This window comes from Mobula birostris, chromosome 13, assembly GCF_030028105.1.
Source record: "Mobula birostris isolate sMobBir1 chromosome 13, sMobBir1.hap1, whole genome shotgun sequence".
Taxonomy (NCBI): domain Eukaryota; kingdom Metazoa; phylum Chordata; class Chondrichthyes; order Myliobatiformes; family Myliobatidae; genus Mobula; species Mobula birostris.
In genome coordinates, this window is record NC_092382.1 from 2,900,614 (window position 1) to 2,924,636 (window position 24,023).

The window sequence follows — 24,023 nt, forward strand, 5'->3', positions numbered from 1 at the left end:
TTCTTAGAGATAGTATTTATGGGCATTTAGAGAATCATGGTCTAATCAGGGACAGTCACCATGGCTTTGTGAAGGGCAGATCGTGTCTAACAAGCCTGATAGAGTTCTTTGAGGAGGTGACCAGGCACATAGATGGGGGTAGTGCAGTGGATGTGATCTACATGGATTTTAGTAAGGCATTTGACAAGGTTCCACACAGTAGGCTTATTCAGAAAGTCTGAAGGCATGGGATCCAGGGAAGTTTGGCCAGGTGGATTCAGAATTGGATTGCCTGCAGAAGGCAGAGGGTGGTGGTGGAGGGAGTGCATTCAGATTGGAGGGTTGTGATTAGTGGTGCCCCACAAGGATCTGCTCTGGGACCTCTAATTTTCATGATTTTTATTAACGACCTGGAGGTGGGGGTAGAAGGGTGGGTTGGCAAGTTTACAGATGACACAAAGGTTGGTGGTGTTGTAGATAGTGTAGAGGACTGTCGAAGATTGCAGAGAGATATTGATAGGATGCATAAATGGGCTGAGAAGTGGCAGATGGAGTTCAACCCGGAGAAGTGTGAGGTGGTACACTTTGGAAGGACAAACTCCAAGGCAGAGTACAAAGTAAATGGCAGGATACTTGGTAGTGTGGAGGAGCAGAGGGATCTGGGGTACATGTCCACAGATCCCTGAAAGTTGCCTCACAGGTAGATAGGCTTATGGGTTGTTGGCTTTCATAAGTCGAGGGATAATGTCTAAGAGTCGCGATGTAATGATGCAGCTCTATAAAACTCTGGTTAGGCCACACTTGGAGTACTGTGTCCAGTTCTGGTCGCTTCACTATAGGAAGGATGTGGAAGCATTGGAAAGGGTACAGAGGAGATTTACCAGGATGCTGCCTGGTTTAGAGATTATGGATTATGATTAGAGATTAAGGGAGCTAGGGCTTTACTCTTTGGAGAGGAGGAGGATGAGAAGAGACATGATAGAGGTGTATAAGATATTAAGAGGAATAGATACAGTGGACAGCCAGTGCCTCTAAACATCTGGAGAAGAGTGATGCTTATGTGAGAGTGCTGTTCTCGGACTACAGTTCAGTATTCAACACCATCATTCCCTCCAGGCTTGACAAGATGCTCAGAGACCTCGGCCTTGACCCTGCCTTGTGCAGCTGGATCGTGGCGTTCCTGTCAGATCGCCAGCAAGTGGTAAGAGTGGGCTCCCTCACCTCTGCCCCTCTGACACTCGATGTAGGTGCCCCTCAGGGCTGTGTCCTAAGCTCCCTCCTTTACTCTCTGTATACACATGACTGTGTCGCCACCCACAGCTCCAATCTGCTAATTAAATTTGCTGACGATACTATATGGATTGGCCAAATCTCAAATAATAATGAGATAGCCTACATAGAAGAAGTCATCACCCTGACACAGTGGTGTCAGGAAAACAACTTCTCCCTCAATGTCGCAAAAGCAAAGGAGCTGGTCGCAATGTCGCAAGAACAAGAGGAATGGAGACAGGCTAACCTCTATTGACATCAATGGATCTGGGGCTGAGAGGGTGAACAGCTTTAATTTCCTTGGCATTCACGTCACTGAGGATCTCACATGGTCTGTGCACACCGGCTGTGTGGTGAAAAAGGCACAACAGCATCTCTTTCACCTCAGATGGTTGAGGAAGTTTGGGATGGGCCCCCAAATGCTGACGATTTTCTACAGGGCCACAGTTGAGAGCATCCTGACTGGCTGCATCATTACATGGAATGGGAACTGTACTTCTCTCAATCGCAGGGCTCTGCAGAGAGCGGTGCGGACAGCCCAGTGCATCTGTAGACGTGAACTTCCCACTATTCAGGGCTTTTCAGAGACGGGGTAAAAAGGACCCAAAGGATCATTCTGAACCCAAGTCTCACCAACCACAACCTGTTCCAGCTGCTACTATCCGGGAAACGGTACCACAGCATAAAAGCCAGGACCAACAGGCTCCGGGACAGCTTCTTCCACCAGGACATCAGACTGATTAATTCACGCTGATACAAATCTATTTCTACAATTGTACACATATATACACGCTCACCGCACACACTTTACTGTAATTGTGCTGCTGGTGCAGAAAAACAGTTTTCACGACATGTGTCTGTGATATTAACCCTGATTCTGAGAATTTTTATCTGGCTGTTGTCTCATTTTTTTAGATCTGTTATTCACCGTACTCATACTGTCCTCATTCATATCAATCTAAGTGTGATCCAGTGCACATGGCGTTTTCTGGAAACTGTCATTTAAGTTCTTATTTTTCTTTGCATATTTTCCAGATCTGTTTCAGACCAGGATATTATACCAAAATTATACGTCAATATGGGCATAGTGAGTGTTTAGTACCTTTGTTATATTTTTACTGTTCAGCTCTGTTTGGCAGATTTTCTTGATCCTTGATGTAAATTCAGATTTTCTTCAGCCTTGAAGTAAATTTTGTTGGAAAGTTTTCCTTTATCACACGATTACCTATTTTCTTTGCTTATTGATATCCTAACTATATGTTTCATATTCTGTTGCATTGTATCCTGATGCTCTGTTTGATATTCTACTGGCTCTATTGCACCTTTCTTTATGTTTCATGTTCTGTACTTTTCTAGTCTAAAGTTCATGCTTATATCTTTGGAAATTAGTTCCATTATTTGAATTATTTGTTTCAGCTTTGCTGATGCAAGAGCAAGTAATTTCAAATCATCAATGTATAGCTGTGCAAACGTATAATTCGTATTTTTACCTGATTTTTGTCCGTTTCAGTAAATTATGGGCAGGTTTAAAGCCAAACAGAACCATACTGGCCTTAGTGAGTCGCTCTGGAAAATCCCTCAATTTTGATAATGGTGGTTGTCCCTTTGTGGTTGTTAATAGGACGATTATTTTATGCCAATGATTCATCAGATGTTGTAGAAATTTCACAAGTCTTGGATGAATTTTATATCTATTTGGAACTTCTCTTAACCATGTGAGGGAGAGAATCAAATGTTTTTTGATAGACAATATTACACTGAAAGATTTCTGCTTTCCACAGGTTTTGAAATAGAATTGCATAATCTGTTATCTGTTGTTCATAACCGAACGGTATTTTTTCTGCTGCCCTGTGAGTATATTGTGGTTATCTAAGTGAGTTGTTATTAGTTACCGGATGCACGATGCTACAATTATATAATTGTCTTAATATTATTCAGAGCCAATAATAACATAGTAGGTGACCATTCAGTAGTCTTATAAATGCAGTATTGAAGCTGTCCCTGAGGCTGGTGGTACACACCTTCAGTCTTTATATCTTCCGCCCCATGGCAGTATGAAAGAGAGAATGTTTGAGGTGGTTTGGGGTTCAGCACAGCCAAGAAGGGCCAAAACCTGTTTCTGTGCTGTAGTTTTTTTTTTATGGTTTCTATGGTTTCTAAACAACATCCATGTGTAACTTCATCCATCACCTTTGTCACATCCTGCAGGAACTCAATCAAGTTGTCAAGACGCAAATCCCATCCAAAGCTTTTAATGATTATGGACCTGTATTCCCAGATCACTTTGCTCTACCGCACTCCTCAGTGCCCTACTGGTAACTGTATAAGACCGACCCTGCTTGGTCTTTCCAAAGTGCAACACGTCACGCTTGTCTGCAATCTGCCCAATTTATTCTTAAATGTTAAAAAAGAACCCGCATTTACCACCTCATCTGGCAGCTCATTCCACACTCCCACCACTCTGTGTGAAGAAGCCCCCACTAATTTTCCCTTTAAACTTTTCCCCCCTCACCCTTAACCCATCTCCTCTGGTTTTGTTCTCTCCTTGCCTTAGTGGAAAAAGCCTGCTTGCACTCACTCTGTCTATACCCATCACAATTTTATATACCTCTATCAAATCTCCCCTCATTCTTCTATGCTCCAGGGAATAAAGTCCTAACCTATTCAACCTTTCTCTGTAACTGAGTTCCTCAAGGCCCGGCAACATCCTTGTAAACCTTCTCTGCACTCTTTCAACCTTATTTATATCCTTCCTGTAATTTGTTGACCAAAACTGGACACAATGCTCGAGATTCGGCCTCACCAATGCCTTATACAACCTCATCATAAAATTCAGCTCTTATATTCAATACTTTGATTAATAAAGGCCAATATACCAAAAGCTCTCTTTACGACCCTATCTACCTGTGACGCCACTTTTAGAGAATTTTGTATCTGTATTCCCAGATACCTGTTCTACTGCACTCCTCAGTGCCTTACCATTTACCCTGTATGTTCTATCTTGGTTTGTCCTTCCAAAGTGCAATACCTCACACTTGTCTGTATTAAACTCCATCTGCCATTTTTCAGCCCATTTTTCCAGCTGGTCCAAGTCCCTCTGCAAGCTTTGAAAACCTTCCTCACTGTCCACTACACCTCCAATATTTGTATCGCCAGCAAATTTGCTGATCCAATTTACGACATTATCATCCAGATCATTGATAGAGATGACAAATAACAATGGACCCAGCACTGATCCCTGTGGCACACCACTAGTCACAGGTCTACTTGTATATTGGTAGAGTCTTTGACAAGGTCCCACATGGGAGGCTCATACAGAAAATTAATATGCTTGGGAACTGTGGGGAATTATCCTCGCTGGCGGGGATGCACACTGGGAGAAACATCTTAGCTGGCGGGCGGTGAATCTGTGAAATTATTGTCATAGACTGCTGAGGAAGACACGTCATTGGATATAGTTAAAATGCAGGTCGATATGTTCCTGATTAGGAAGAGCGTCAACATTTACAGAAGGCGGGATAATGGGGTTGAGAGGATTTGCGTAGCAAAATCACTGAGCCGATTGGCTTAATTCTGCTCCTAAATCTTATGGTTTTAGGGAGCATCTGGAGTATTGTATTCACTTCTGATTGTCCAGCTTTTAGAAGGATTGGAGAGGGTACAGAACAGGTTTATCAGGGTGTTGCCTGGATTCGGTGGCATGTGCTACAAGTAGAGGTTTGATAAACTTGGTTTGTTTACTCTGGAGTTAGAATAGAGATCTGACAGAGGTACACAAGTTTGAGAGATAAGATTTGGGTCGACAGCTTGTATTTTGTTTGTTATTTTTTTTACACAAGACTGGTGTCTAATATCAGAGGGCATTTGGTTAAGATGAGATGTGGTAAATTTACAGCAATTGTGGGTGTTTTTTTTTCCATAGAGTTCTGGTACCTGGAATTTACTATCTGAGTCATGTCGAAGGCAACTATGTTAGATATACATGAATGTACAGCAAATGCAAGCATATGGTCAATAATATAAGAAAGGATACCAAAGTATTTTTTTAAAAACTTTCCCAGATATTAAAGAGTGAAAAAAAGGGAGAGGGTCGATATCGGACCGCTGAAAAATGTTGTTGTAGTTGTAGTAACAGGTGAAAAGGAAATGGCAGACAAACTCTGTGGAAGTCACTAGCGGAATTACAAAAAGTAATGAACACCAGTGAACAGAATTGTGTGTAGTGCGATTACAAAGGAAAAGGGGCTTGGAAGATGAAAGGTCTGAAGATAGAAAACTCACCTGGACTGATCCAGAGATCAGCGAATGGCTAATGGCGAATTTTGATTCCCAGGTTTTGCCAAGTCACAGACTAACATTTGAGATGTAGTTTGAACTGAGCATTTCATCACTCACCTATCAGTTGAGTGGGTAATTCAGATAACCCTTGGGCGATGTTCATGTATTCCTGTGGATCAGGACCTGTTTAAATATAAAAAGAATCCATGGAAACAGAGCTAAAATAATTAAAATAACTAAAATGTTTATTTCAATGTGCCTTTGTGTTCAGTGCATGTTTTTAACGTACCGAGCTCCTGTATTTCCCTCAGTATTCTGTCCAACTTCGGTAACTCAGTCCTCCATGCCAGAAAGGATTCCCACATCGCCCTCCGGGCCCGGGAGCCTTTGCCCATCACCAAACTGAGGAAGAGTCTGGAACTCTCAGTCCGGTTTCCCTTCTCTGTCAGTTCAGTGACTTTCTAGAAAAGGAAAGTAATAAATTTACCGCGGAGCAGACAGACAGACATGGAGAATGTGCAGGAAAATATCTGTTCATGGCCCCAGTAGCTTCAAAATTGATGCAGTCACTGGGCTGCTGCCTGATCCTCTCTGGGTTCAGTCGTTAACACAGAAACAGTAACTGAGGGAAATTCTAAATCAATATTGTGAAAGAATAAGGATTTACTGACACCCTGCAGTATATTCAACGTGATTAATTTACTTATCCATCAATGTGTAACATTACATCAGAAAGATGTGACAACAAGAACGGAAGAGAGGGAGAGCGAGGGAGCAAAAAATGGATGGTGGGCATCACTGAATCGTGGCTGAAAGATCATGTTTGGGTGCTCACATCCAAGGATAAATATTTAATCGAAAGGAGAGGCAGGTGGGTGAAAGGGTTGGGTTGACTCTGTTGTCATAAAAAAATAAAAGTCCTTCTAAAGAAGTGATAGCAGATTGGACGGTATAGCTGTTAAGATACTGCGTAGGGAAAAATGACCCTGATGGAACAGTAACCAGGATGTGGGCTACAAATTTCAGTGGGAGAGAGGAGAGGCATGTAAAGAGGTCAATGTTAAAATAGTCATGGGGAATTTCAATATGCAGGTAGTTCTGGAAAATCAGGTCAGTGCTGAATCCCAAGTGAGGGAATTTATAGAATGCCTATGAGATGGCTTTTGAGAGAAGCCTGTGGTTGAGCCCACTATAGGAAAGGCAAATCTGGATTCGATGTGTGTTGTGTATTGCACCAGATTTGATTGGGGAGCTTAAGGTAAATAAACCCTTCAGAGGCAGTAATCATAAAATAGCAGAACTCACACTGCAGTTTGAGAGGGAGAAGGTAAAGTTAGATGTATCAGTTTTACACTGGAATGAAGGAATTACAGAGGCATGAGAGAGGAGCTGGGCAAAATTAATTGGAAGAGGACACTAGCAGAGGCAACAGCAAAGCAGGAATAGATGAAGATTCTGAAAGCGATTCAGAGGGCGCAGGTAGAGGTAGATAATCCCAAATACGAAGGATTATTCCAAAAGGAGGATGATCAACCGTGGCTGACGAGGAAGTCAATGCAGCACAAAAGCAAAGGAGAGGGCATAGAATATAGCAAAATATAGTGGAAAGCTGGAGGACTGGGAAGCTTTTACTAACCAGCAAAAAGCAACTAAAAAGCCGTAAGTAGAGAGAATATGAAATATGAAGGGGTGCTGGCTAATAATGTAAAGTGCTTACCAAAAGGTTCTTGTGATATATATGTCCTTTCAGGACAACCTATTGATTTTTGATGTCATGCGATATCAGCTTTGTGCGTGGTGGTTCCTGTCTAACCAATCTGAATGTTGGACCAGGAAGTTACCGGGAAAGTTGATGAGTGGAAGGAAGTGGGTGTTGTCTGAATGGACTTTAGCACGACATTTGACAAGGCACCGCAGAGGAGGGTGGGCAAGAAAGTGCAGTTGCTCAGCACTCAAGGTAAACTGGTAATTTGGATTAGACAATGGCTTTTTGGAAGAAGACAGAGAGTGGTTAGAGACTGTTGAATCTCTGACTGGGAGTTTGTAATATGTGCTGTGCCACAGGGATCGGTGCTGGATCCGATGTTGTTTGTCATCTATATCAATGATCTGGATGAAAATGTGGTTAACTGGATCAGCAAATTTGCAGATGACACCAAGAGTGGAGAGTGAGGAAGACTACCAAACCTTGCAGTGGTGTCTAAACCAGCTGAGAAATGGGCTGAAAATGGTGGATGCAATTTAATACAGCCAAGTGCGACATGTTGCACTTTGGAAGGACCAAGCAGGGTCGGTCTTATACAGTGACCGGTAGGGCACTGGGGAGTGCGGTAGAGCGAAGTGATCTGGGAATACAGGTCCATAATCATTAAAAGTGGCAGCAAAGGTTGATAGATTGGACAGAAAGTATTTGTCACACTCGCCTTCATAAATGAAAATATTCAGTACAGGAGGTGAGATATGATGTTGAACGTGTATAAAACGTTGGTGAGGCCTAGTTTTCAGTACTGTGTGCAGATCCGATCACCTACTTCGAGGACAGAGGTAAAGCAGGTTGTAAAGTATGCTGCTGGGACTGGAAGACCTGAGGTATAAGGAAAGATTGAACAGGCTAGGACTTTATGCCTTGGAACGCAGAAGATTGAAGGGTGGTTTGATAAAGGTACACAAAAATATAAGGTGTACAGACAGGGTAAATGAGGGGAAACCCTTCACTCAGAGGGTGGTGAGAGTGTGGAACGAGCTAGCAGTGCAAGTGGTACAAGCGGTGAAGAGAAGTCTGGATAGATACATGAATGATAAGGGTATAGAGCGCCATGGCCCAGTGCAGGTCAGTGGGAATAGGCAGCTTCAGTAGTCTGGCATGGAATAGATGGGCCAAAGAGCCTGTTTCTGTACTGTACTTTTCTATGAATATGACAAGTCAGCTACTCTGTTAGGGAACTCAGATGGAGACCAGACCAGCTGTGGTTAGCAGGATTCCCTCCCTCAAGTACCGCAGTGAAGCCAGTTGTCCCAGTTTACAATCTGACAGCTTCATATTCATCCTGGATTAAGGAGCTGAGGTGAATTTGACTGACGGTCCCGATAAGACGTGAAATTAGTTTTAGACTGAATGCCTGTTCAACAGCCCAGATATGCAGCCACTGCTCGTATATCACACTGATAAATACAGCAGGTGTGAGAGGAAAAGGTGACGCTGAACCTGTAGCTCCCAGTGCTCCCCACCTTAACAGTTGAAACCAGATCGGCTGGAGACAATCAGAGATCAAAGTCTCCATTGCCATGTGGAACTCCTAGAACGTGCAGGATATGAATATTGATCACTATTCCCTCTGATACCAGCAGTTCGGTGACAATAGACTAAACACACTCACCTCATTTTCTTCCCTACTGAAATATCCCTCCTTTGTCAACATCCAACCGAGTCTTTCAACTTTTTCTTCAATCGCTTGTTGGAGTCTGTCCCTGTAGAACTTTGTCAGCTGGTACAGTCGATATTCCTCCCCCTGTGCCAGGAGGTCGGAGATTGTAAACTTTGGCTCTGCGAATATAAAAAGTGAATGTAGTCACAAACTCAAATATCACCTGTCTCCACCGCTCTCACCCAACCCAACAAACCAGTCATGTCTTGAACCTCAGTGTTCACCTGCCTTCAGCTAGAAACATGGATTTTGTCCTAATCTCCAACACTGGCCTTAAAACTGACCCATCAATGCGCTGGGCATGACATTACCAGAAGGATCACATTTACTAGAAACCTGTCTCTCTCACCATCGCACCCACTCACCTATTTTAGTTTAAGATGGGCAATAAATGTTGGGACTGTCAATGATAGTTGCTTCCCAGAGATACTCTTTCCATCCTGGCGAATACATTTCCATTAGATCATATCGCGGAAATACTTTCTTATCTGGACAGCTGCATTTCCTCCGATACACATACTGGAAATCATCAGAGCAGGTGGTACATTTCCTGTAGTGGGGTTAACGGGTGCCCCACTACACCACATGTACCACACCTACACATTTCCCCTCTCTGACCAACCCTCCAACAAGGAATCACATTTACCCGCTTCCTGCCTCATTCTGCGAACACATTACCCTCATATTTCACTCACCTGCTCCTTGTTGGACACTTGACAATTCCGTGTTTAATGAGCTTCCGAGATGACAGACAGTCGCCTCACTTGTACCGGTTCCAGGATCCTGCTCAGTGTCTCCGACGTCACTGTCTCTGGGCTGAATTTGCTCCACTTCCTCTGTGGCCGGACCGCATTCCATTGGGACATTGCTCTCAATCTGACCCTGCTTTGGTACCTTGCTTCCCGTGTCCCGATCATCTTCCCTCGATGAGTTGCCTAGTAAAAACCTCTGGAGTACTTTCTGTACCCAATTTAATTTCCCACCTGAAGTAAATGAGGAATAGCAGGTGTAGAGTGATTTATACTCGAACAAGGATTCACAATGCGTGTCTGCAATGGAGCCGAGACTCCGGCTGACCAGTTTTGGAGTGGGACTGTGCTGGTGAATGTGAACCACACTTCCTGCTGGGTGACCATCCCGATAAGCCGGTGTCTGGACACATCCACTCCCAGAAAAAGAACTGGATAGACACAGTGATACTGATATCTGACTACGCATTAGTTGAACACACTGATAACCAGCGATTATTAATGGAACAGCATCAGGTGATACCGGGAATTACCACTGGGATTATCTTTCATAAACATAAATCTCCCTGGGTCACAAACTGTCCAGTCACCTGTGTCACTCACAAATAAGCCACTGGATTACTCATGGTCCGATCCCCTAGATCACACGTTCTCCGTTTGCTTTGTCACACATTGCCTTGTCCCCTGGGTCACAGACTGACCATTGCCTCGCTGCCTGGTCCCCTGGGTCCCATCCCGTCACCTGGAGGATGATCGTCATGTTACAACTATAGAAGTCATTGGCAAAGGGAGCGTCTTGGCGTGCAGTTCTCGTAGCTGAACTCAAAGTCTCACCAAGAGAGCTTTGCGTTCATTTGCCGTTGCTAATCTATAGGATGGATGAGATTCAGCTGGAAAGAGTGTCGAGGAGATTGACAAGTACGTTACTGGATGGAGCTGTTTGGTTTTTGTGTTATATGTTTCGGCTGGGACAGTTTGCCCTGGATCAGGGGAGCATGAAGGGTGACCTTACACATGTACATAAAGTAATCAGGGGTGCAGATAGGGTAGATAGTCATAATATTTTTCCCAGGTTAGGGGAGTCTGAGACTCGAGGGCAGGAATTTAAAAGGGACTGAAGGGGCATTTTCTCACGTGGCGGGTGATGAGTATAAATTGCATGCAGTCAGAGGAGGCTGTAAACACAAATAAAAGGATTCATTTCCAGGCTGTAATCTCTGTTTTATTCCACCTGGAATCACAGAGTTGAGCACAATCACAATGCCCACCGGAGACAGTGACAGTTGGTCATTGGTTATACCGGGTCTCCTGTCAGAGGCACTGGGAATTTAAATTCAGGTAGCAGATCATCTCAAGAGGGAAATATTGAGAACTCACTTTCACCATTTGGCCACAGACCAGACATGGACTGGGGTATTAAAACAGAGTCAGAATCAGGTTTAATATCACCGGCACGTGACGTGAAATTTGTTAACTTAGCAGCAGCAGCTCAATACAATACATAATCTAGCAGGGAAAAATAATAATGAATAAAAAAAAAACAAGTAAACCAATTACAAATATTGAATAGATTTTTTAAAAACTTGCAAAAGCAGTAAGACTGTATATTAAAAAAAAACTAAGGTAGTGTCCAAAGATTCAATGTCCATTTAGGAATCGGATGGTAGAGGGGAAGAAGCTGTTCCTGAATCGCTGAGTGTGTGCCTTCAGGCTTCTGTACCTGCTTTCTGATGGAAACAGTGAGAAAAGGGCATGCCCTGGGTGCTGGAGGTCCTTCATAATGGACGCTGCCTTTCTAAGACACCGCTCGCTGAAGATGTCCTGGGTACTTTGTAGGCTCGTACCCAAGATGGAGCTAACCAGATTTACAACTTCCTGCAGCTTCTTTTGGTCCTGTGCAGTAGCCCCTCCATACCAGACAGTGATACACCAAACCAGACCACAAGTTTATCTAAAATGAAGTGTCTGCTGATCCTCAGCCATTTCCAAGGCTGGCAATGTTCTCGGCTCGGTTACAGAAAACAGAGTTCGGAAAATTCCCCTCATCTACTTTGCGCATCGAGGGGGGAGTTGATAGCTGCCCTGCCAAAACCTGAAATGTTGAATTATCACACAATCTCTGAAATCCTGGAAATGCTCTTATTACCTGTTTCTGAATTTTATAAATAAAAGTTGGAGATGTCTTTCACCTCTAAACAGGCCGATGTGCAACAAACCCTGAACCTGAACTTTTACGTAACAAACAACACCGCCGTCACCTTCCTGTTTGTGTTTCACTCTCAACCTGCTGATTCAGGGTCTCCGGCTCCTTTCACTCAGGTGGAGCTTTGCCTGGTGAACGAAGTCATTCGACCATTACTGGTGTCAGGTCCCTGCACTGGGACTGTTGGACTGATCGATTACACAAAGCTGCTTTACCAGTGGCATCAATGACACTTTTCTCTGCCCTGTTAGCACCTGTGTAAGTTTCTTCATCTGAACAATTAACCATATAACAATTACAGCACGGAAACAGGCCATCTCGGCCCTTCTGGTCCATGCCGAACTCTTACTCTCACCTAGTCCCACCGACCTGCACTCAGCCCATAACCCTCCATTCCTTTCCTGTCCATATAGCTGTCCAATTTATTTTAAACAACAACATCGAACCTGCCTCAACCACTTCTGCTGGAAGCTCGTTCCACACAGCTACCATTCTCTGAGTAAAGAAGTTCCCCCTCATGTTACCCCTAAACTTCTGCCCTTTAACTCTCAACTCATGTCCTCTTGTTTGAATCTCCCCTATTCTCAATGGAAAAAGCCTATCCACATCAACTCTATAAATCCCCCTCATAATTGTAAACACCTTCATCAAGTCCCCCCTCAACCTTCTACGCTCCAAAGACTAAAGACCTAACTTGTTCAACCTTTCTCTGTAACTTAGGAGATGAAACCCAGGCGACATTTTAGTAAACCTCCTCTGTACTCTCTGAACTTTATTGACATCTTTCCTATAATTCGGTGACCCGAACTGTACATAATACTCCAAATTTGGCCGAACCAATGCCTTATACAATTTCAACATTACATCCCAACTCCTATACTCAATGCTGTGATTAATAAAGGCCAGCATACCAAAAGCCTTCTTCACCACCCTATCCACATGAGATTCCACCTTCAGGGAACTATGCACCATTATTCCTAGATCACTCTGTTCTACTGAATTCTTCAATGCCCTACCATTTACCATGTATGTCCTATTTTGATTAGTCCTACCAAAATGTAGCACCTCACATTTTTCAGCATTAAACTCCATCTGACATCTTTCAGCCCAGTCTTATAACTGGCCTAAGTCTCACTGCAAGCTTTGAAAATGTACTTCATTATCCACAATGCCATCTATCTTAGTATCATTTGCATACTTACTAATCCAATTTACCACCTCATCATCCAGATCATTAATATATATGACAAACAACACTTGACCCACTACCAATCCCTGAGACACACCGCTACATACCGTCCTCCAATCTGACACACAGTTATCCACCACTACTCTCTGGCGTCTCCCATCCAGCCACTGCTGAATCCATTTTACTATTTCGATATTAATGCCTAACGATTGAACCTTCGAAGTGCAGCTACAGGGCAGAAGTTTAATGATAAAGATCCCAGTGAACATACCTGTAGCCATTCTGATTCTGACTGACGATTGTTGATTGTTGTCGTCTTGTTTACACTTTGGTCGCGGTGCAGGACAGCTCCACCTGCTGGTGATGCCCTGAATTACACAACAAGCAGACAGTGAGTCAGAGAGAGTACGATTCTTTGCAAAATGTGACCGTATCACCACCCTGTGTATCAGAGCAGCAGTTTGCTTAGGGAACAAACATTCCCTGTTAACATCAACTCCCACACCATGTCTGTATGTCTGTCCAGTGATATCTGGCAAATCTTATTGATAGAGTCACAGAGCAACAGAGCACAGACACAGACCCTTCAGCCCAATGAGACAATGCTGACCACAGTGCCCACAGAGATGGTCCCAATTTCCTGTGTCGGGCCTATTTCACTCCTGGCCTCTTCACTGCATCTACACATCCCAACTGCTATCATCACAATCACTGTCTATCTCATTGGTAACTCTGCAGCAATGCATTCATTAAGCACCTCGCCTATCACCACATCCTCCAGGCACGTTTCCACCTTTGCTCCTGAATAGTCCTACGCTCAGTCTATTCATCCTCCTCTTCTTTTCCCACATGTAGAACGCCTTCGGCTTTCCTTCGTCCTGCTTCTCAAGGACTTCTCAAGTTCCTTCGACCTCTAAGTCACTTCTTAAGCTCCTTCCAGGCTACGTTATAATTCTCTGGAGCCTTGCTTGGATGTTGCTTCCTAAACCTAAATAATGCTTCCTTTTCCCTCTTGCTTAAATGTTCTCATCTCTTGTAACCACAGTTTGTTTATATAAACATTGTTTCACTGTGGGTGGAACAAATCTACCCCGAACTGCATATAAGTGTTCTTGAAACAACCTTCACATTTCCATTGTGTGTTTCCCGTTGAAAATGTTTTCCCAATTTACACTCCAAAGTTGCTCCAAATACCATTGTAACTATCCATCCACTAATTAAATACTGTCTTGTAGGGTCTGCTACTATCCTTGTCCATGACCATGATAAAAGTTGGGGTGTTGTGGTCACTGTCTCAAAAGGGTCACCCATTGTGACATCAGTCACCTGACCAGCATCATTGCCTCATACTAGATACAGTACGGTAACTCCTCGAGTGAGCCCATCCACATACTGTGTCAAGAATCCTTCCTGGACACACAACACATTCTGCCCCATTGACACATTTTGGAGCGAGGAGGTGGAATCAACATCAGGAAAGTTGAGGTCAACAGTGATAACAACCTTGTTGCTTTTGCACCTTTCCCAAAGCTGCCAAGTTATCTGCTCTCATTATCCCCGTGGCTTTGGGGGAGGCCTATAGAATACTCCCAGAATGATAGCCCCCTTCCCGTTTCTGACTTTCACCCACATTGATGTCCTCTGTGTATGTCGCTGTGATACCATCCCTAATTAGTACAGAGAGTTCTCCCCCATTCACCACCCCCCCCCCCGCCCATATGTATTATGAAACAACTAAAACCTGGAGCATCAAACACCAATCCTGCCCTTGTAACAGTCACGTCTGTGTAATGGTGATAACATGCCATCCATTGCTCGGATTTCCAGAAACTGCAGATTTTCTCTTTTTTTTTTGATAGGTCATCATTCAGTCATGGTATAAGATACAAGTCGTAATACATAGTAGAATTAGGTAATACGGTCATTCTAGTCTGCTCCATAATCAATCATGAAGGATTATTTTTCCAACACTGTATTATTGCTTCCCTGCTATAATATTCAACCCATTTAGCAATCCAGAACATGAATATACCTAACAATAGCCTCCACCACCCTCTGTGGCATCAAATTCCACAGATTACCAACATTTGGCTGAAGTAAATGCTCTCACGTCAGTTTTAAAGTGAAGCTTCTTTATTCTGAGCCAGCACTCTCAGATCCCAGACTCTCCATCTAATCAAGACACCCTCTCCATTCCCACTGCATCCAGACTTGCTGTTATTCAGTTGTTGTAAATAATCACCCCCGCCCTAACTTCCACCCCCCCCCCCCCACACCAAACCCCAACCACCATCCCTCTGAACCCCACTAAACACAGGCCCAGGGCCAGCAAATGCTCCACATGCATAATGCTTATTCCTCAGATTATTCTTGTGAACCTTGTTATCAACAGCTGTACTGAATACATTTCCGGGGAAAACAGGACAATTGGTACCAGGATAATGTCCTGGGAAAAGCTGTGCCTTCTTGACTCTTCTGTCAACTCTCACAAAATGTTCCAGGGTGAATGTAATACAGATAAACTGGAATCACTAGAAACGCTCAGCAGGTAAGGAACACTTGTGGGGAAAGGAAAAAAAAAGTTAGCAATTCAGTTTCCTAACCTTTCGTCAGAATGGATTCAAACATCATCCAGTTTTTAGTGGAAAATCTTAGGTTGTTCTCCATGGAGTGGTAGGGACTGAGGGAAGATCAGATAGAGGTTTATAAGATTATGAAAGACATAGATAGAGTAGACGGGGAGCATCTTTTCGCTGGTTAGAAATGTCTAATACCAGAGGACATGCAATGACGGTGTGAGGGAGTAGTTGCAAAGGAAATGTGAGGGTAAGTTGTTCTACTCAGGGAGGTGTAGGTGCCTGGAATCCGCTGTCTGTTATGGTGGTGGAAGCAAACACATTGGAGGCTTTTAAGAGATGTTTAGATAGGCACATGGGTGTGAGGAAGATTGAGAGAATATGGACATTGTGTACGTAGGCGTCATTATTTTTTTTGGGGGGGGGGGGTTGATTTACTTTTTATCTGGTTTGGCACACCATTGTGGCCGATGCACCTGTTCCTGTGATGTACTGTTCCATTTTCTGTTCTATCTTCAGCATCTTGAGTTTCTCTTTGACCCCCACTGGCAGATAGACAGGTGACAGTGAGGGGGGATTTCGAAATGTGAATTGAATTCTGAAACCCTGGTCTATTTCTACTGGGGCAAACACAAAACAGCGTATTTAATCACAGCCTCTCCCTGCGAGGGATGGAATGGAAACTCATTCTCTGCTTTGCTTCAGAACTTCAGAACCAAACATCTGAGCTCAGAACAGAAATAAGGAAACTGGTATGAAATCTATGGAATTGAGGGAATCAAGTAGTGAGATCATGGAAACTGTAGAGATTGAAAAGGAGGAGGTGCTTGCTGTCTTGAGGAAAATTAAAGTGGATAAATTCTCGGGATCTGACAGAGTGTTCCCTCGGACCTTGAAGGAGACTAGTGTTGAAATTGCGGGGGCCCTGGCAGAAATATTTAAAATGTTGCTGTCTACGGGTGAAGTGCCGGAGGATTGGAGAGTGGCTCATGTTGTTCCGTTGTTTAAAAAAGGATCAAAAAGTAATCCGGGAAATTATAGACCGGTGAGTTTAACGTCAGTAGTAGGTAAGTTATTGGAGGGAGTACTAAGAGACAGAATCTACAAGCATTTGGATAGACAGGGGCTTATTAGGGAGAGTCAACATGGCTTTGTGCATGGTAGGTCATGTTTGACCAATCTGTTGGAGTTTTTCAAGGAGGTTACCCGGAAAGTGGATGAAGGGAAGGCAGTGCATATTGTCTACATGGACTTCAGTAAGGCCTTTGACAAGGTCCCGCATGGGAGGTTAGTTAGGAAAATTCAGTCGCTAGGTATACATGGAGAGGTGGTAAATTGGATTAGACATTGGCTCGATGGAAGAAGCCAGAGAGTGGTAGTAGAGAATTGCTTCTCTGAGTGGAGGCCTGTGACTAGTGGTGTGCCACAGGGATCAGTGCTGGGTCCATTGTTATTTGTCATCTATATCAATGATCTGGATGATAATGTGGTAAACTGGATCAGCAAGTTTGCTGATGATACAAAGATTGGAGGTGTAGTAGACAGTGAGGAAGGTTTTCAGAGCCTGCAGAGGGACTTGGACCAGCTGGAAAAATGGGCTGAAAAATGGCAGATGGAGTTTAATACTGACAAGTGTGAGGTATTGCATGTTGGAAGGACAAACCAACGTAGAACATACAGGGTTAATGGTAAGGCACTGAGGAGTGCAGTGGAACGGAGGGATCTGGGAATACAGATACAAAATTCCCTAAAAGTGTCGTCACAGGTAGATAGGGTCGTAAAGAGAGCTTTTGGTACATTGGCCTTTATTAATCGAAGTATTGAGTATAAGAGCTGGAATGTTATGATGAGGTTGTATAAGGCATTGGTGAGGCTGAATCTGGAGTATTGTGTTCAGTTTTGGTCACCAAATTACAGGAAGGATATAAATAAGGTTGAAAGAGTGCAGAGAAGGTCTACAAGGATGTTGCTGGGACTTGAGAAACTCAGTTACAGAGAAAGTTTGAATAGGTTAGGACTTTATTCCCTGGAGTGTAGAAGAATGAGGGGAGATTTGATAGAGGTATATAAAATTATGATGGGTATAGATAGAGTGAATGCAAGCAGGCTTTTTCCACTGAGGCAAGGGGAGAAAGAAAACAGAGGACATGGGTTAAGGGTGAGGGGGGAAAAGTTTAAAGGGAACATTAGGGGGGGCTTCTTCACACAGAGAGTGGTGGGAGTATGGAATGAGCTGCCAGACGAGGTGGTAAATGCGGGTTCTTTTTTAACATTTAAGCATAAATTGGACAGATACATGGATGGGGGGTGTATGGAGGGATATGGTCCGTGTGCAGGTCAGTGGGACTAGGCAGAAAATGGTTCGGCACAGCCAAGAAGGGCCAAAGGGCCTGTTTCTGTGCTGTAGTTTCTATGGTTCTATGGTACTCGCTCAACATCTCATAAACCCGGACAACCTGATCCCCTGATTCATTTTATCTGGGTGAAAACATGTGTGATATCCCAGAATCCAACCTCAGAGGGTCACAGCCCACACCGAGAGCCTCGCACATCTTTTCCACATCTCACACTGAGAATCTCATGTTACCAATATCCAGCCCCTGGAGACGTCTGCTTCACTGCGGAAGGAGGAACATCCAGCCACATCTGTAAAAGCACCAACGTAGACCGAAGCCCAAACACTGCCAGTTCCATATTCCTGGAGCCCCCATCTCAAGATTGTATCTCAAGCACCAACTCTCCCAGAGCTCTTTGCTGCCGGTAATATGCGGCAGTGTCTCAGCTAATGCCAGTTCAATCTTCTTGCTGCGTGGGATCTCACCCAGTACAGCTGGCTGCCATGTTTCCTGCAGTGTAGCAGGAACAAAATGTAAAATTATAAAGTACATCAGACTACATCTCTGAAAGGACAAATGGTGGAAGACACAGTTTCAGAACTGAGACTGTCCAAGGTGCTGCCGATCTGCTGAGCATTTCCAGTATTTTCTCCTCCTTACTTTAAATTTCCTGCAACTGTAGTATTTTCTCCCTCTTCATTTTAATGCACAGATGGTAACTGATTGTAAAATATCAACAACACCCTAAACTGTAAATGCCACCCCACCCCAACCCATTTGTTAGTTCCTCAGTTCAGCCTGACCCTGGTGTAATACATCCCATACAGTCAATGCTCACAGCATCCTTTCCTCCCACTGTCACTGTTACATTTGCTCCTGAGGCCACTGTCTCTACGCTGAGAGGCGGTGACCACAGAGCGATAAAAAGTACAACACTTGCTGCAGCTCTGACGGGCCGTTACCCTGGAAACAGAGGAAGTGGCTCACCGAAAATAACCGAAAAAGGAAACAACAAACTCAACATCAGATGCTGTGAGTTTCATTATTACAAAGATTAACACTGCAGCCATTTTGTAACGGGGAAACTAAAATTGAAATGGTTGTTTTTACCCTGCCACCTGCTGTGTTCAATTAAACCTCTGGTAGCTCCAGCTATCAAAAACCCAATCCTGGAAAAGATGCAAAACAAAACTTCACAATGAAGACAAAGTTTAGAAGAGAGTTTGCTGAAATATATCATTGCAGCAATGGGATACAGACTGGACAGAGATTGAACAAGATGGTTGATATATATCATTGGGATACAGACTGGACAGAGAGTGAACAAGATGGTTGATATATATCATTGAGGTGGTGGGATACAGACAGGACATAGAGTGAACAAGATGGTTGATATATATCATTCAGTTGGTGGGATTCAGACTGGACAGAGGTTGAACCAGATGGGCAGGGAATGAGCAGATGGAACCCGGTGGGAGAAGGAATCAAGTGCACTCTCCGATGGCCGTCCAGTAATACACAGACACTGAAATAATAGTACACACTACTAGATAACAGATTCCAATATAACAAAGCCAGAACAAACAATAGTCCTGGAGGAACGTTGTTTCGTTTTTACTGTGTACTGTCCCAGCAGCTTATGGTCGAAATGACAATAAACGTGACTTGACTTGACTTGAATAAGAAGTTCGGTATATGTCGTTTTCCACTCTACAAGCTTCATCTGTGCTCCGGAGAAAGTAGCCCATCCCGCTACCGCACAGCTTAATACAACTACTGTCTACCGCTCTTCCTTTAACTGAATGAAGTAGCGGAGAACCGTGGACACAGCTGAGCACACCATAGAAACCAAACTCCCCTCCATGGACTCAGTCTACACTTCCCACTGCCTCAGTAAAGCAGCCAACATAATGAAAGATCCCCGGAGCCGTAAACATTCTCACTTCTCACCCTCCCTCGGGTCGAAGATTAAAGGGAACAGAAACATACCACCAGTTTCAAGGACAGTTTGTATTCTGCTGTTATAAGCGAACTGAATGTTCTCCAGCGGGATGAGTGGACTCCTGACCTCACAGTCTAAATCGATGTGACCTTGCACCACATATCTATCAGCACTGCACTTTCTCTGTAACCAGAATGAGTTGTTACACTCAGGTATTGTTTTGCCTCAATGTACTGCTGTAATGTATTGATCTATGTCGATGATAACGAAGACACGATTTTCACTCTACCTCGGTACATGTAAAAAAAATAAAGACTCTCCAATTTAACCGTGCTCCTTTGGAAATTCTGCAGGCAGCGTACACACTTCTGAGAAGCCCAGATAGATGAAAAAGACTTAATTCTCGCATTAATAGGCTCATATATCGGGAAACACTGTCAGCATTTCGGCAAGTCGTAGTCATGGAAAGAAGATGGAAATAAACTTCCCAGTCCCCCGAGAGGACGTGAGAGATCCGGATCTCACTGTCCTGTCTGAACGGGGGAAAATGAAACTATTCATACACGTGAAGCATTGTCCCGAGGGTGCGATTACTCTGTTTAACCCTTGTGTCTGCAAGAACACAACAGGCCGAACGGCTGCTTCTACTGTGCTGGAAATATGCAAAATAACTATCGATCCAGGTGAAGTTTGGATCCGATACGGGGCCGGGTCATGGAGGTAAAGTTCCCCAACTACAACCGGACCGATGGGTTTAGTCCCGGCATCACCACCTCATCCCGCACCTGGGACCAGTGCAACAGGGGCTGAGCGGCGGCTCAACTCAGGCGGCTCGGTGTGAAGGTTCCAAAACCCGGACCGACCCGGGCAGGATATGTCCATGAAGCGGGAGGAGCCCTGCAGTTCCGAGAAGTTAACGGGACTCTCTGAACAACATCAGGTCGTCCCCCTTGGGATCTGCCTCAGTACTCACCGATGGTAAATTGCCCCTGTCGTTCAACCGAGTGACCGGCCTCAGTACTCACCGGTGGGAACTTGATTTATTTGCCCCGCAGACAGCAATCCGTCCACCGACTCCCCGCCGACGATCCGTTTCAACAGAGAAAGGAAAGAAAACCAGCGTCCATCCGGGGACTGTGAGGGCGGGACGGGGCGGGGCCTCGGAAGCGAAAACCCCGCAGATGCTGCAGATCTGCGCTTGAAATGGGAGCGAGAAACTAGATCACGTGACGAGTGGAGTGTCTCCCACTTGAACCGGTGACTCTGCTCCTCGCCCCACACCCACTGCCCGACCCACCTGCCACATTTTACACATTATTTCTTATTTACACCAGCTACATTTTCAATTTTTCTCTTAGTACCTTCGCTGTCCCCTTAGCTCATTATCCCCTTGTGTTGGGCACTTGGCCAAGTGGTTAAGGAGTTCATTTAGTGATCTCAAGGTCGCTAGTTCGAGCCTCAGCTGTGGCAACATGTTTGTGTCCTTGAGCAAGGCACTTAATCACACAGTGCTCTCGTGTCTGTGCGAGGAGTGGCGCCCCACACAGATTTCGAATCTGCGCCTTGTAAGGCATGAAAATGCCCGAAGCAGGCCTCTGAGTCGACGTCCCCCCTTAGCTCCACCTCCCTGTTCTCAGAGTTAGCAGTTCGATTCCCACACCGATCCGATACACAACTCCCACTCCAACAGGAATTGTGCAGGTTCAATTCAAATCTCTTCTATGTTTATAAACACTAATTTCTATTCACATTCCTCACTGGGCAGAAACACTGAAACATCAAATGAGAAACAGCAGGAGGTGGCCATTCAGCCTGTCTAACCATCAACAAGATGACGACTGCTCTCCCATCTCAGCCCCTTGTTTCTGCCCCGATCCTCATTTCCTCGATCCCTTCGGTCTCCACAAATCTGTCGACCTCTTTTTTTATGGGAAGACGATCACTGATCTTCATCGTCCTCCAGGAATCAGTCTGGTGAATCTCTAAAACAAATACTCTCTAAGTTCTTTGTTAATCGTTCATAGAATTAAATTCCTTCTTCTGCAGCCCCGTGCTGCCCCCACCACTCTATTCCCACCCCCGTCACTATTTCCAACTTCCCACTTCCCGCCTCACCTGGATCCACTTCTCACACCCCAGCTCTTGTCGGATCCCCACCCCTCACCTCTTTTCTCTGACTATTACCTGTCCACTCTCAGTCCAAAAGTAGGTTCTCAGCCCAAAATTTTGACGGTCTATTTCCCTCCACAGATGCTGCCCGACCCACTGAGTTCCTCCGGCAGTTTGTTCTTTGGTCTGTATAACCCGTGTGAGTATGAGGTGCAGGATTTTACATCAGATTCCCGATATAATCTCAACAACGCCCAAATAATAGTTATGGTAATTACTATACGTAAACACGAAAAAGCCTGCAAGTGCTGGAAATACAAAGCAACGCACAAAAAATGCTGGTGGAACTCAGCACATCAGGCAATATCTATGGAAAAGAGTAAACATTCAACATTTTGTGCAAAGAGCCTTCTTCTTTGCTGGGGAATATGGGGAAGATATCTGATTAAAAAGGTCGGGGAGGAGAAAGAGGCGAGCTGGAAGGTTATAACTGAAGTTAAGTGATGGGCAGGTCAAGGGCTGGAGAATAAAGAATTGGAGTGTTATCAATAGGAGAAAGGGAAAGAGAGGACCCAGGGGGAAGTAATAGGCTGGTGATGAGTAATGAAAGTTCAGAGTGGGGAATAGAGAAGTGGGCGGGGTGGAAATTTGTTTACTGGAAGGAGAATTCAATATTCATACAATCGGGTTGGAGGGTACTCAGATTGAATACAAGTTGTTGCTCCTCCACACTGAGGGCGGTCTCATCTTGGCACAAGAGGAGGCCATCGATCGAGACGTCGGAAAGAGAATCGGAATTAAAATGTTCGGCTACTTCTCCTTGTCGTCCTTGTGGCAGGTGTTACAGAGATGCTCAACAAAACGGTCTCCCAATTTATGGCGGGTCTCACTAATGTAAATGAGGCCGCATCGGGAGCATAGGACACAATAGGTGACCCCAGCAGGTTCGCAGGTGAAGTGTTCCTGGAAGGACTGTTTTGGGCTCTGAATAGAGGTGAGGGAGGAGGTGTACGGGTAGCTGTCGCACATAGGTCGCTTTCAGGGATAAGTGGCTGAAGGGAGATTAGTGAGGAAGAATGAATGAACAAGGGAATTGTGGAGAGAGTGATCCCTGTTGAAAGAAGAGGGCGGGGTGGGAGAGAGGAGGGTGAATATATGTTTAGTTGTAAGATCTCTTTGGAGATGGTGGAAGTTGCAGAGGTTGAAGGGGTGGTAGGTAAGGACAAGAAGGACTCTATCACTATTACGGTGGTAGCAAGATGGGTGGAGCACGACTTATGGTAAATGTGAGTGAGGACAGTATCAATAGTGGAGGGAGGACAGCCACATCCTGGGAACAGCGGAGGGAGACAGACACATTCTGGGAAGAGCGGAGGGAGGACAGCCGCACCCTGGGAACAGCGAAGGGAAGACAGCCACATCCTGGGAACTGATGCAGTGGAAGCAAAGAAACTGAGGTAAAGGAAGAGCATTTTACAAGTGACAGATTGGGAAGAGGTACGGTCGAGATTATCATAGGAATCAGTAGGCTTATAAAAGAAGTAGGTTGACAACATGTCTCTCGAGATGGAGACAGAGAGAGATCAGGAAAGGACACGGACGTGTCAGAGATAGACCAGTTTATAACAAATAGCTCTTGGCAGCCTAGTGTAGAGACTACAGGAGCCCTGGCAGACACGGATGTTGCTGGCATTTAAGGAGCTGAGTTACAAAGGTAGATTGAACAAGATAGAAAATCATTCCGTGAAACACAGCAGAATGAGGGGAGATGCTAGCAGAGGTTCCCAAACTTGTTTTATGCCATAGACCCCTTCCATTAACCGCGGGATCCATGGTCCCCAGACTGCGAACCCCTGCTAGAGGCATTGAAAGGATAGGAAAATAGAGGGCAATGGCTAACTCTAGGACATTTCTAAAGTAAGTACATGTTTCAGACAGCATTATTAGCCAAAGGGCCTGTGTATTATG

The 24,023-nt window shown here is 44.6% G+C and overlaps 1 protein-coding gene across 1 annotated transcript in view; it reads right to left on the reverse strand.

Moving 5' to 3' along the window:
• LOC140207429 (uncharacterized) overlaps positions 1–24,023 on the reverse strand; it is a 149,680-nt gene that overhangs the window by 109,771 nt on the left and 15,886 nt on the right. Inside the window, exons 2-6 of the mRNA XM_072275952.1 lie at positions 13,364–13,460; positions 9,647–9,934; positions 8,904–9,070; positions 5,816–5,987; positions 5,644–5,709 (exon numbers count right to left, since the gene is read on the reverse strand). Of these exons, the coding sequence (XP_072132053.1) occupies positions 5,644–5,709; positions 5,816–5,987; positions 8,904–9,070; positions 9,647–9,934; positions 13,364–13,460 (790 nt within the window). The remainder of the gene's footprint in view (positions 1–5,643; positions 5,710–5,815; positions 5,988–8,903; positions 9,071–9,646; positions 9,935–13,363; positions 13,461–24,023) is intronic.